The sequence below is a fragment of the Gasterosteus aculeatus genome, chromosome X (assembly GCF_964276395.1).
Source record: "Gasterosteus aculeatus chromosome X, fGasAcu3.hap1.1, whole genome shotgun sequence".
NCBI classification, from domain to species: Eukaryota; Metazoa; Chordata; class Actinopteri; order Perciformes; family Gasterosteidae; genus Gasterosteus; species Gasterosteus aculeatus.
The window spans coordinates 10,577,412-10,590,553 of record NC_135698.1 but is presented as its reverse complement, the minus strand read 5'-3'; the positions used below and the strand labels follow the sequence as shown (position 1 = coordinate 10,590,553).

Sequence of the window (13,142 nt, the reverse complement as noted above, 5' to 3'; positions counted from 1 at the left end):
TTTGTTTGCCTTTGCACGCTGCTGCAATATGTCCGTATTTTTGACATTTGAAACACCTCAACGGTGGTGGGACACAAGCTCTTACATTGTACCTCATATATCCCACAGTGACTTTATCAGGCAACACCCTCTCTTGGAAATTCAGCAACACTGACAAACTATCAACCCTTTCTCCCCCTCTTCTTACTTGCAGACGTTTAATCCCTATAATTTTCCCACCTCTTATACTTGATCTCAAATCTTCCACCCTTTCCTCCATTGGGATACCAAATATAACTCCTCTCACGAAGGGCCCGTCACTTATCTTCTTAGCACTCTCAACCACCATATTGCACACCTTTTTCAGCTGCATTGCTTTCTCTCTCTGTTCCTCATCGTTACATTCGATCAACAAGCCACCATCAGCCAGCACCTTGGCCATCAGAATATCACCCACTTTCTCCTTCAACCCGCGGGTCAGAGCCACCGGACTCACTTTCCTAATATCATTAACTTCCTTGAATCTCAAAATGACTTTGAACCCTACATTCTCAACAATCCTCCTCCTCATCCCCCTGCCTTCCTCTCTCCCTACCAAACTACTACCAGATACACTATTACGATTCCTGGCTCGTTTATTTCTCCCTACTTCAGTCCAGTTATTGTACACCATATCCTCACTCCTACTCTCTCCATCACTGTTTTCTCCCATCCTTAGTCCAGTCACAGATCAGTTTATGCACAATCAGCTGATACTATTTCTCCGTGATTTACGCCAGACCGCGTGCTCTCCGAAATGTTTTTTCCGCTCCTCCGTCGCCGCCGCCTCCCGAAAAAACACCCGCTCGCGGGGCACATCTGCTGCTGCTGCTGCTGCTGCTCCGCAGCGTCACAGCCAGCTGTCCCTTAACCGACCAATCAGAGGAGCGGAGACCTCCTCGTGTCGCGTTCAAGAGCCCCACGGTGATGTTTATGTTTCGCAAAGCGGAAGCGTCTCAGAATATTGAAGTGCAATATATAAAATCGCATTTCAAGAATAGCCGAAAGATAGCCTCGCTTACATTTACATTTTACTATTGAGATCATTGAGATCATGAATGTCACAGGAACGTATTTTACTGTTACTTGAGGACTGTAGCATTATGTCAAGATATAAATTCACAAACAAAATGTTTGAAGATGTCTATTAAATATTATACTGCAAAACACACAAATCACAATCTTATCAAAGTAAAGATAAACAATAACGTTTTTTGTTACTACCAGGGAAACACATGGTGGGACGGTCACTCAACCGTCCCACCATCTCGCTCAACTGAAACAACAGCCAACCTTTCCCCCAGATCTTCTGGGTCCGCTTCGCTCTCATGCGGTAATCTGGATTTGAAGCTCACAGGGGAAAGCTGAAGAAGCAAAACAGATCCATCCCACGAGAAGCTGCTTGGGCCTTTCTCATATGGACTGTGTGAAAATAAGCAGCGCCTAATTAAGAATCTTAAAAGAGAGTTGTATCAGTGACCAGTGATCATGAAAAGATCACACACACTTTTTTTTGTCTTTTTGATGTTATTTTCCTACAATTCACACATTTATGCTATGTTAACGCAATCTTGTTAATGTTTAACATAAGACAACATTGCTGCCTGTTCGGACCTTGTAGTGGTTACAAAAAGTTTTTTTTGTTTTGAACTTTTAGCCTGTGTGCTCACAATGCACCAATCAATCAATTAGAGGTTCATGTCGATTGTCCCTTACAAGATTCCTACTTGTCGTAAAAATCTTAACCAGATGTTCTGGCACACTTTATCATCATTATTGTTAAAATGTAATCTAAATATAATTAGGCTGTATATTCTTTACTCTAGAACGAGTGATAAACATGTGTACCGTAAAGTATCCAACACGTAAACTGACGTTAGTTAGGTTTTGTTTATCTGCAATGAGCAAGATGTTTTATTATTGGGGTAGCATTAGAAAGCACACAAAATGTTTAAACATCACTGTATTTACTAACGATTACCCTGTGGCCTTCAGCAGGAAGAGTGTCAGCGTCATTTCTTAAAGTAATATTCCCTCTCCAAATAATTATTCAATAAACTATGAAGTAGAGAGAGGATCCAGTCTATGAGATGTGATGGGGATCAACAGATTCTCAACATTGAGTGGCAGCTGTGTTGATGAGATTAAACAGGAGATGATTTGACTTCTTGGTTTATTACAGTGATCTACTCACAGATTCATGGAGGTCGTCACTTCTGATCCAAAGTAATCTGACTGATGCACTGAGGTACAAACACGACATCCGTTTGTTAATGCACAAAGAGATCAAAATTAATAAGCAAATCAGAATAATGCCATTCGGTTCTGCCATGTAAACTAGCCCTTAAAAATGTTATTTTATATTTACCTGGAAACATGGAAGGCCAATAAACAACTTCTGGAATCATGGATCGGACTTGAACTTAAGAAAGGGTCATTAATTCAGACTTTGTCATGTCTATGCAATTTAATGGGGGGCGAGCAATGGTTTAAACCTTTAAAACCATTTAAAATCCACCATGCCCTTAATACGCCAACACAGACATCTACACACTCATGTAAATAACTACTCAATTAGTGACATTTGACAAAGAGTAGTGCGAGTGACTTAGAAAGAGAAAAGCTGTTGTAAGACACTTTTTAGGCTTTCTTCTTGGCTCCACAGAAACACAGTTATCAGCATTAGCAAAGCAAAAAATGGTGTTACTAGCTGTTGTCATCGTATGAGAAGCGGGGTCTCGTAACCTCAGGAGGTCATTATATGACCACCCGACAACAGTCTCACCTCATTTGAGATTTTTCAAGGTACTTTGTTAAGACTTACTACTGGGTTGATATTTACTACTCCTCAAGCTGTGGTTAATACAGTTTCATATAGAGCAGAATACCATAACAATGTGAATGAACCGTATACAATACAAAACATTAAATATAGCAACATTTGCATGTAGCTTACAAATGTGGGAGCATTTCTTGATTTGACTTCAATTTTCACATTTTTTCACTTTTTTCCTTAAGTAATTTACTAACTTTAGATTGGTTTCGATTTCTCTTTTCATAGGATGTGGAGATTTGGTTAAGGATGGTTAAGGGGGAATAAACATTTAGCTGAGTTTGATTTAAAGGTCAAGTGGAACAGGGTTTTGTTGGTTTTATCGATGTACCAGATGTGGGGAACACATTCAATTGCAAATAACAATGAGGCAAGACTAAATGTTACAAATGCTGTTCACAGTAAAGCAATATCGAACCGCAGCATAAACTATCTTGCCCCAAGCTAACCATAAAGTACAAACCAATAAAAAACTGGACATTGTTAACTTGATGACCACAGGATGCATTGCAATAAGCTTCTGTTATATTAGACTGCTGGTATCATCAGGTGACCTTGTAGAATATAACCTACTGGGCATGTTATGCATGTCCAATTAACGGATGCTTACCAATATAAAGTGTGTGACAAAAAGCTTAAATACTCATCAAATATTCATATTAAACTTTCTATCATTCTTGGATTCAGTGGCTGCAAAGAAACACAACTTTGGCCTCAATAAGTTAATTTCCTCATAGACGTTGGCATGATAGAAAGGCACGCATTTATTTTCGACATAGTATCTTTGCGTACTATTTGACCAGCCTCATTTACAAAACCAAATCGGAAAAGATACTATATTTAAACTCGCATCTTCTCGAGAAGGATCAACGCAGTTGTATTCGCCGTCATAAATAACATGCCCACAGTGCAGTCGTGCAGCTCTGTGGAGTGTATTTCTATAGCTGAGCCCCTCCTCTCCTCAGTCTGGCCTCTGTGGGTTGATGTCATTGGAAGAAAGCGAGAGAGGGAGAGAGACATAGAGAGAGAACTAGAGAGAAACAGAGAGAGAGAACTAGATACAGAACTAGAGAGAGAGAACTAGAGAGAAAGAGAGAGAACTATAGAGAAAGAGAGAGAACTAGATAGAGAGTCTTCAGGACAGGACACAACTAGGTAGAGCTGGTCAGGAGATCAAGTGGGCGATGTTGCAGCTGGGGTCTTGTTTGGGGACACTGTGGGAAGGTTGTTGATACAGTCCCGAGGGCTTGTAGGTATTTTTGAGCTGAAAGGTTGAGGCGGCCTTATCGTCGCAGTATTTTTAGATCATCCGGAAAGGAATACGAAGATGTCGTCTCCAAGTCCGGGCAAGAGGCGAATGGATACCGACGTGGTGAAACTGTATCCTTTTTTCTGAACATAAACAACGAGCCGAAAGAAAAAAAAGACCAATGAAACGGGATTGTTTTTAAATAACCGTTGGTGAAATGTCGCGTATGTTCCCGATGGCTGCTGTGAGGCGGTGACTAGCTGTCGCGGTGTTATTGATACGTGGTTCCAAGTGTGTATTAATGTTAGCGTTAATCACCTCGGCGGTATTAATGTGTAGCTGTGTCGAGCCTGCCGTTGGTTAGACGTTAGCTAGCTCGCTGTTAAGTTGGCGCAGTAGCCAGGAAGCTAAATTGCACTCGCTGTTATTTTTTTTTGTGTGTGTGTGTGTGTGTAAACTCATTCGCCTGTTGGCTAACGTTAGCTTGCTAACAAAGTAGCGACGCTGTTTTTTGTTTGTATCAATCGAGAATTCGCCACGGAAAAAATGTCGCAATACAACGTCGGCTGGAAAGCTCCGTGTTAGCATTCGACGCCGTTAGCCTTAGCTGTGAAGCGATAACTTGGCGTGTCAGCCAACAATTTGTGGTGCAGTCGGACTGACAACGCGATACGAACGACACGCTAAAACTACTTTACATTTTGGAAAGGCTTCTTTGGAAAGACACGTTTATTTTGCCGTGATTTTAGTGACGTTAAGGTAAATGTCGCTAGCTGTTAGCCCGCTATCGCCTAGAGAAAACCAACAGCGCCGACGTAACGAGCAGAGACGATCTTTGACGAAGTCAACAGATAATGTTAACTAATCACATTACCGTTCATTATAGTTAGTGAACACAGTGACCATGTTTAAACTTTTGGTGTGCTTTCTGATGCAACCCCAATAGGAACACATCTTGCTAATTGCAGATAAACAACCTAACCAACGTCAGTTGACGTGTTGGATACTTTACGGTTCGCATGTCACGTCACACGTTCTAGAGGAAAGAATATACAGCTTATTTATATTTAGATTACGTTTCAACGATGCCAAAAGTGGAAGGAAATGTCCGAATTTATATATATTAACATTTTTCTCCAAACCGTTATACCACAGTGTGTTTTGTTAAAATTACTTTTTGTATTATATCTCTTTGTCGTTTTTGCTTAAAGTTTGCGTGAAGGGATTTCTGGCAGCGTGAGTTGAATTGTTTTGTTTTTGTCCTGCAGCTAGATGCTGCGCTCTCATTGGTCCGCCTGTTACCATCCGGAACATGGTAGAGGGCGGGGCTTAACACACAGCTGATCGAGGAAAAACAAGCACGCTGTACGGGCCCTGTGCAGTGCTGGGGCTTGGAAAATCCAGTTCATGGCAGGGCGGTGCTATATAGTGTACTTATGCAACAACATGTTGTTATGCGTTGTTACACAAAAAATTTACTTTTTTTTCCTAGGCTTAATTCTTTTCTATGAACTAAATATCTTTAGCTTTTGGACTCTTGGCCAGCAAAACCAGCTATTCGAAGAAATCATCCTGTCCTCTTTTTGGTAATTCTGGTAGGTGAACTAAATAATTAAATAATCAAGCTGTTTAAATCTTACTTAATAATCCTTTGTAGCTACAAATGGCACAAATAGCTTTGATGATTGGGTAGGTAACAGTTTATTACCTTTAACCTCAAATGTTATAAGGGAATAAAAACAAAAGTTTGAAATAGTTATTTTTTAAGAAGTTTGAGTTTTACATTAAAACTTATTTGGTCTTTGACTCAATCACTCAGACACAGTTTATGAATAGAAAATATCAAGGAATACTGCAAAACATTTAATTTAGAGGAATGGATCAAATTGAATCACTGTTGACTGATAACTTATCTCTTTATTCTATTCGTAACATTTAAATATCATTATCTAGTCATTTAACATCTATAGCTCAGTATAATAACCATGTCGTTAACCCTCTCAATGCATGTCTGATTCTCCGAGTGCAGGTAGTTTTATACACAGGTAAACTTGTTTATTAGTTGGGTTATGAACTTAAAAGAATATGAAGGCATGGTCCCATGGTGATAATAACACCAAGATACAGAGAACAGCTAGGCATGATCGTGGGCAGTCATGTCTATAAAAACATGCAAATAAGGGAAAATACAAAGAAAGCTTATTGTTCCTGCAGTAAATGGGCCTGATCACACAGAGCTTCCCTGTCTTGTTTCTTGGTGGGTTGCGAACCTTTTTGTAGGGAGTGACAGCTTTTGAAACAGTCTCTTCGGTTTGTAGGTATTTTGCCTCCCGATAAGCTGTTTAGAAATGTTATTTGGGCTCCAGCGGTTTGGCTAAATTAGCAGACATGTGTTTTCTCGGTTAGATTGTGGAGATAGAGGTGATACAATGATTTATTACAGGATGATTCACACTTCACTAGTGCCTTTTGTGTTCTAGTTGTTTTTTCTCACACAGACTGAATGCGACCAACCTTTATGTCTCATTCTCACGTCTGTCTCTGTCCCCACACGCTGTAATATTGTCAGCTCCCATCTCCTTCAGCTGTAGTTACCAGCAAAACATACCAACACTCCCATCCGTTCCACCTTAAATTAAAGGTGGTTGAAGGCCTGAAGGTTTTCCAACACAGCTTTATTGATCTCATTGCCCTCTCTCATGCTTTTGATCCTCTGTTTGACTTCAGCCCGGACTAGTTCAGATAGAGAGAGAGAGATGTTGCGTTTGACCCTAAAATGTAAATCCAGCAGCCTGTTACATTTTTGTGTTTGAACTCTCTGCCTCTCCTGTTGTGTTTTCATTGAGCCTTTTCTTTAACCAAACGTCAGCATTGAGAGTAAGCATGAGGTCACCATCCTCAGTGGACTCAATGAATTTGTTGTGAAGTTTCACGGACCTCCTGAAAGTAAGTAAAGGTTTCATTGATTATTCCTCATTGACATCTTACTGGTGTACTCGATCAGCATTGAGTCTGTGTTAATTTTAACATCTGTTGAACTGTCTTGTGGGACCCTGTGATACTTTGTCAATGTGTTTAACGGGAGTGTATATTCATGCGTTTGTCCAGCATCGTACGAAGGAGGTGTCTGGAAGGTCCGGGTTGACCTACCGGATAAATATCCCTTCAAATCCCCCTCAATAGGTATGAAATATTCTAGCAAGTGTTGTGGTGAAGTCGTGAATATTTCTTTACAAGCATTAAATCTACTTTTTCTTTGTTCGCAGGATTCATGAATAAAATCTTTCATCCCAACATCGATGAAGCGTAAGTAGGTCCTACTGTAGTGATTGACTCATAGCTTTATACACTTATCAACCAGCTAGCAACCTGAGAGCCACATGCCACGAATGTCATACTTACAAACATACAAATATTGTTTCCTGAAGCATATCCTCTTGTTCGCCATAGACGAAATGAATTACAGTCATGTTTTTTTCTTGCTTTGCTTTATTTACATTGTTTTGTCGTTTTCAGGTCAGGCACCGTGTGTTTAGATGTCATCAACCAGACGTGGACAGCTCTTTACGGTAGGTCACACCTTCTCAGCTCTCATTGTGACTGAGTGTCGGTTTCCCCCGACCACTCGGTTGAACTGACAGTAAGAGCCGATAAAGAAACACACAAAACAAGCAGCCTCGACAGTGCAGCTTTGGACAGAGCATCCCAGTTTAATCAGCTTACACCTTAGTGATAACTGCTGCTGGTATTGAGGCCATGTACAGAGCAAAGGTCCTGAGGCTGAGAGGCCTCTGAACAGACAGTGAGGAAAACACTCACTTCAAGTGAACTTCTGATCTTGTGTTCAGTTCTCCCGGTTTTACATTTTGAGTCTTAGGTCTCAACTTAATGAAGCTATGAGTCATATTGTTAGTTATGTCAATATTTAAACAAATTGCATTCGTTTTATAATGTCTTTTGAAGTGGCTGCGAGGGGTGACAGCGGTGTAATGAGGGGTTAGCAAAGATAATAATTAAAGATAATAATGATGACTAACTGTTTGAACGGCTGACGCCTATGAAAGTCTATATAGTCAGTAGCCTTCATCTGAATTAGCAACAGTTATCATTTTGTCGCGGTGTTTTAAAAAACCCGTAATGACATATTAAATGTCCAAAAATGATATTAATTGATGACTATCTGTAAAAAATAAAAATAATTAAAATTCAGTACTTCTCTAAAACCAGAGCTGACACTATTTTAATCGGACACACACATAAAATGCTACAAAAATGTATCATGTAATAATGTATTTTTTACTTTTTAAGTCTGTAACAATTATTAAACTAGAGTGTGTGTGGCGTTGGGAGCGCTGTCAGAACCGGAGCGCCCTTCACTCACAATGCCTCTTTTGTGCTGGATGTTAACCAGTTTCTTTACTGTGTGCGTGTGTGTGTGTGTGTGTGTGTGTGTGTGTGTGTGTGTGTGTGTGTGTGTGTGTGTGTGTGTGTATACATATCACAGTCGTAATTAATCTTTAAGTCGATAAAATCCAATCACCTGCTTTTGTGCCTTGACTCACACTTTCAAGTCAGAAGATGAATGAGTGCTGACCAGAATACAAGACTGCTGTTTAAATTTAAACATGTCATTGCAAGAGCGATCTCTAGTGGACCGTGTTGTAACGGCACACAAGATCTGTCACAGTGATAACTTCTCATCCAGCTTGCTGATGTTTCTCTGTAGCTTTGTGGTTCTCTGCGCTGACCTGATCTTTCTCTCCGTATCCATCAGACCTCACCAACATCTTTGAGTCGTTCCTCCCTCAGCTGCTCGCCTACCCAAACCCCATCGATCCTCTGAATGGGGACGCAGCTGCCATGTACCTGCACCGACCCGAGGATTATAAGCAAAAGATCCAAGGTAGCGCAGAAGAGTCTAACGCTGAAAATTGGCAGAGGCGATTAAGATAAAAAAAATGAGTAGGCTCAGTGTAGAACAGGGGTGGCCACACAGCGCATAACGAGTCGATATGCCTCTCATCTGTCAGAAGGAGGAAACCCGTCACAAGCATCCCGCACATTCTTGGTCATTACCTTACTGGAGTCATCCTGGGTGGCTTTGGAATGAAATTAAATGCGTCCGTTAGTAAGCAAGGATGGCTAATAAGCGTTAGTTTCGGTCGTCTCCCGCGGTAGACCGCGCATGACATCACAACGTCATTTTTTTTATCAATGGCAAGCGATTGAGAGGTACTGCCTTTGAGATTGCGTTCGACCTATTGGACACCCCTGGTGGACGGTATCCCTGTTTTTCTCAATATTTATGGATTTTAACTATTCCAAAATGCAACTTGGGATTTCCAAAGAACTACTTAAGTTACACAGATTCAACTCACATTTGCAAAGTTTAAACTTTAATCATAAGCCATCTCGGGCTAATACAGTTCATATCTCAACAGAAAACATTATTAGGAGACTTGTTTTTGACCGCAGTCTAAAATCTGCAAAATAAAATGGCAATTTAATGCGCGTTTCCATTCACTACTGTGAAGCCAATATAAGGAGTTTGCAATTGAGATAAACAATGGCCAGTGCCTGTTCTTCCCTTTGCGGTTTAACTGTCAGAGGAGAGGCACAAAGGGATGAAGTTATTAGAACGCGTCAGTAACACCTCAAATGTTGCAAAATGATGTGGAAACTGCGACAACTTTATAGCCTGATTTTCAGATTAAATTTTTTATACACACATAAAAGTTGAACGTGATAGATTTCATCCTGAAGTATTTCAATGACAGCGGTTCCAGAGCGTTGCTCAGCCATGTCTCCCATGTGTGTCTTTTTCAGAGTACATCCAGAAGTACGCCACAGAGGAGGCTCTAAAGGAACAGGAGGAGAGGGGGGGCGACTCCTCTTCCGAGAGCTCCATGTCAGACTTTTCGGAGGACGAGGCTCAGGACATGGAGTTGTAGTGAAGGGGGCGATCCTGTTCCTTTCGGCTCACAACAGACAGTCCTTTCCTAAAGAGCAGAAACTCAGTGCTATATTCATATTTAAACAAGACACTTTTTTACAGCAACACAAGGATTTTTATTGCTATACAAGGATTTGCAGTATGATATTGCAGAATATTAACCCTTACTTAGGCGTCCAAGACCACCTGCCCATCGCCCTCCTCTTTGCCCCATAGCGTGTTTCGATCAGAAAGGAGTGCGTCATTCATTTCCACAATCTTTGGTGGCTTCAATTAAGGCTTTTGACGATGCATGTCCAAACTGAGCAGTGAGACCAATGCAGGACGAAGGAGGACTGACATAAAATACTCAAGTTTTAGTTTTCCTCTTGTATTTATTCAACACTTTTACTGGCTCATCGGGCATCTCCCTGAAAGAGGACGGCAGGATGACGGCCGCTCCATTTCTGAGCAGTCTCAACTTCAAAAGAGTGCGGATTCCCATTTGTGTTGAAGCGTCACCATACATCTTCAGAATTTTTTTACACCCCGTCTCCCGAGGAGTTGCCATCACGATACTCGCGTCCATACGAGCGGGAGGCCGCGGCGCCGCAGCTCGTTCCCCGTGTACAGACTGCCGTGGCTGCAGACGGCCTCCGGGACAGGACCGCAGACCTGCTGACGCACCACACGAGAGCAACGCGTCGAACCATGACAGCACCACAGCATGCGTGGGACTAGGCGTGTAAGTGTGCGTGGGTGCCTGTGCCTGTGCATGAATGTAATCCAGGGAGACTCATGTTGTGAATTGAAAATCTGTGTTGTATTGACCCCTGAGCAGAAACCCCAAGACGAGGCTCACACACCCGACGCCTCGTTCGTCAAACACACATCTCCGCCTCCTCTCCGTTTTAGGAAAGTGTTTGTCATTCTCTGAGTATCTCTGTATATTATGGCATGGCACCGAAGTAAAGTTGTGTAGCGCTTTGTGGAGCTGTAGAAAAGGGGGAGGACGCCTGCGTGCAGGGCCTCTGCAAGCCGGGCAGGTTGGGTGGAGATTATCCAGGTTCTTGTTGAATAATTGAACTTATTAACTTTGCCTATTGCTTGTGTTGAACTATAATAGGTGTTTGACTTGCGTAGGAATAGTTAGTTGTTTTTTTTTTTTTTTTGCGGGTGGTGAATCCTATCCTTATGTATTGTTTGATACTTGTATAACACAGTAGTTTCCTCACTAATTGTCCTGTAAAGATGAGGAGGATTAATACATCTTTGTCTGTGGGAGGACTCTTTAAGACGACATGTTGCACCCCTGCTCCACCTGCACCCCCTTCTTATGCAAATGCATCAAAGACGATTTACGCTGTCGAGTCAGAAGTTCTTTGTTTCAGCCATTCAACATTCTCATTTATGTCTTTTCTTGCTGTTGATGGCCTGTTTTCCAAAATAGTGGGACCAAAATCTAATGGATCCACAGGCTTAGTTTCATTTATCCCCAAAAATCTGGAATCGGGATATACAGTTTTACCTTTAAGTATGAAGATAGAAAGTTCCTTTCTGTGTCAAACCCTATTTGGAGTCTTGCAGTAGTTCAAACTTAAATGGAGTAACAGATTTCTTCGGTGGACAGTTTAAAGGCCTCAGTCCTGGTTTACCCTGTTAAATTTCATGATGGTACAGTGGTATGTGTTTTAAAGCAGCCTTGAAGCTTGATACATGTTTGTAACATGCATTCATTGCATTGCAGATCCATTTGATTTATTTCTGGAAGGGAATCAGAATTGTATTTTATCACCAGGAAAATTGACTATTTCTACTGGAAAGAAATGGATTGTAATTGATTGATAAGCCCTTAATATATTGTTCAAATTATATCAGGGTCTCTTCCATGGTTTCTTGCAAGAGGGTTCACCTTAATTTGGGATGTAGCATAGGTTGGTTAAATGAGCATGTCCCAATCTTTTGCCGGCCGGCTTTAACAGCCCAGTTAACGTGGCTCCAACGAGCCTCAACAACCAGATGTGTACATCGGTGTAGGTCTCGGGACGACATGATCCCACAAGCAATTGTCATTTTCAACAAAAAAACGAACCACTGTCCAGCCTGGCTAATCAGTGTATTTAGCTTCTTTTTTTTTTTTATTAATGAGACTCATATATTTGATGGCTCTGATGTGTTTGAATGTTTTTATTTTTGTCTTTTAAGCCCTATCTCCAGGAAACAAGTGGAAATAACCCTGATTTCTTTGAAAAGCAAAAAAATTAATAAATGTGCTTCCCTTGTAACTTGAAAAAAATAAATAAACATCTACAAAATATATAACCTATTGTAAGAATTTTGCTTGTGTTTGTCCGATTTTAGGGGTTGATATAAGAAACAAATATGTATCCTTAAGCTTTCAAATAAATACTTTTGTTTGATTCAAAGGCCTTTGAGCTTTGACCGGCAGGATGAAAGTCTACGTGGTCGAGTTTGACATTATGTGTCTCGTTTCTGTCCACTAGATGGCAGTCACACGCCTGTCTCACCAGAAGTCTGTCCTTAAGTGACGGGGAATTACTAGGACAAAACAAAATGACTATCTCTGGCTGTGATGTTGGACATTACCTGATCGGTGATCCGGCATATCCCATGCAGAATTGGCTCATGAAGCCCTTTTGCGACACTGGCAGACTGACCCCTGAACAGCACACATACAATTACAGGCTGAGCAGTGCATGATCGGTTGTGGAGATATCTTTTGGGAGATTAAAAGGACGATGGAGGTGCCTCCTAAAAAGAAACGACTGCAAGCTGGAGCTGAGCAAGAGGATGGCACTGACCTGCTGTGTCCTCCATAACATTTGTGAGGAACATGGTGATAATTTCAGTGAAGAGCACTCAGACAGGACTCTAAACATAGAGCCTACTGCTCAGACAATACCTGAGCGGGCAAAAACAGAAGGGGCTGACATCAGAGCTGCATTAATGATGCATTTTAACAGAGGGAACAAGTGATTCTTTGAATACACCAAAGCTATATTTGTTGCAATATTTTTGTAACACTGCAGTTTGTGTTTATTGAAATCAAAACTTTTGAATTGTATTACATTCTCATCCATTAAATGAAC

The 13,142-nt window shown here is 41.2% G+C and overlaps 1 protein-coding gene across 1 annotated transcript; it reads left to right on the top strand.

Annotated features, from left to right (window-relative positions):
* Positions 1–3,770: 3,770 nt before the first annotated feature.
* Positions 3,771–12,354, top strand: LOC120809883 (ubiquitin-conjugating enzyme E2 H). The gene is made up of 7 exons (XM_040164049.2): positions 3,771–4,231; positions 6,970–7,046; positions 7,209–7,283; positions 7,367–7,406; positions 7,617–7,669; positions 8,875–9,003; positions 9,927–12,354. The coding sequence occupies exons 1-7, from the start codon at positions 4,179–4,181 to the stop codon at positions 10,049–10,051; spliced, it is 552 nt and encodes a 183-aa protein (XP_040019983.1). The 5' UTR covers positions 3,771–4,178; the 3' UTR covers positions 10,052–12,354.
* The last annotated feature ends 788 nt before the right edge of the window (positions 12,355–13,142 follow it).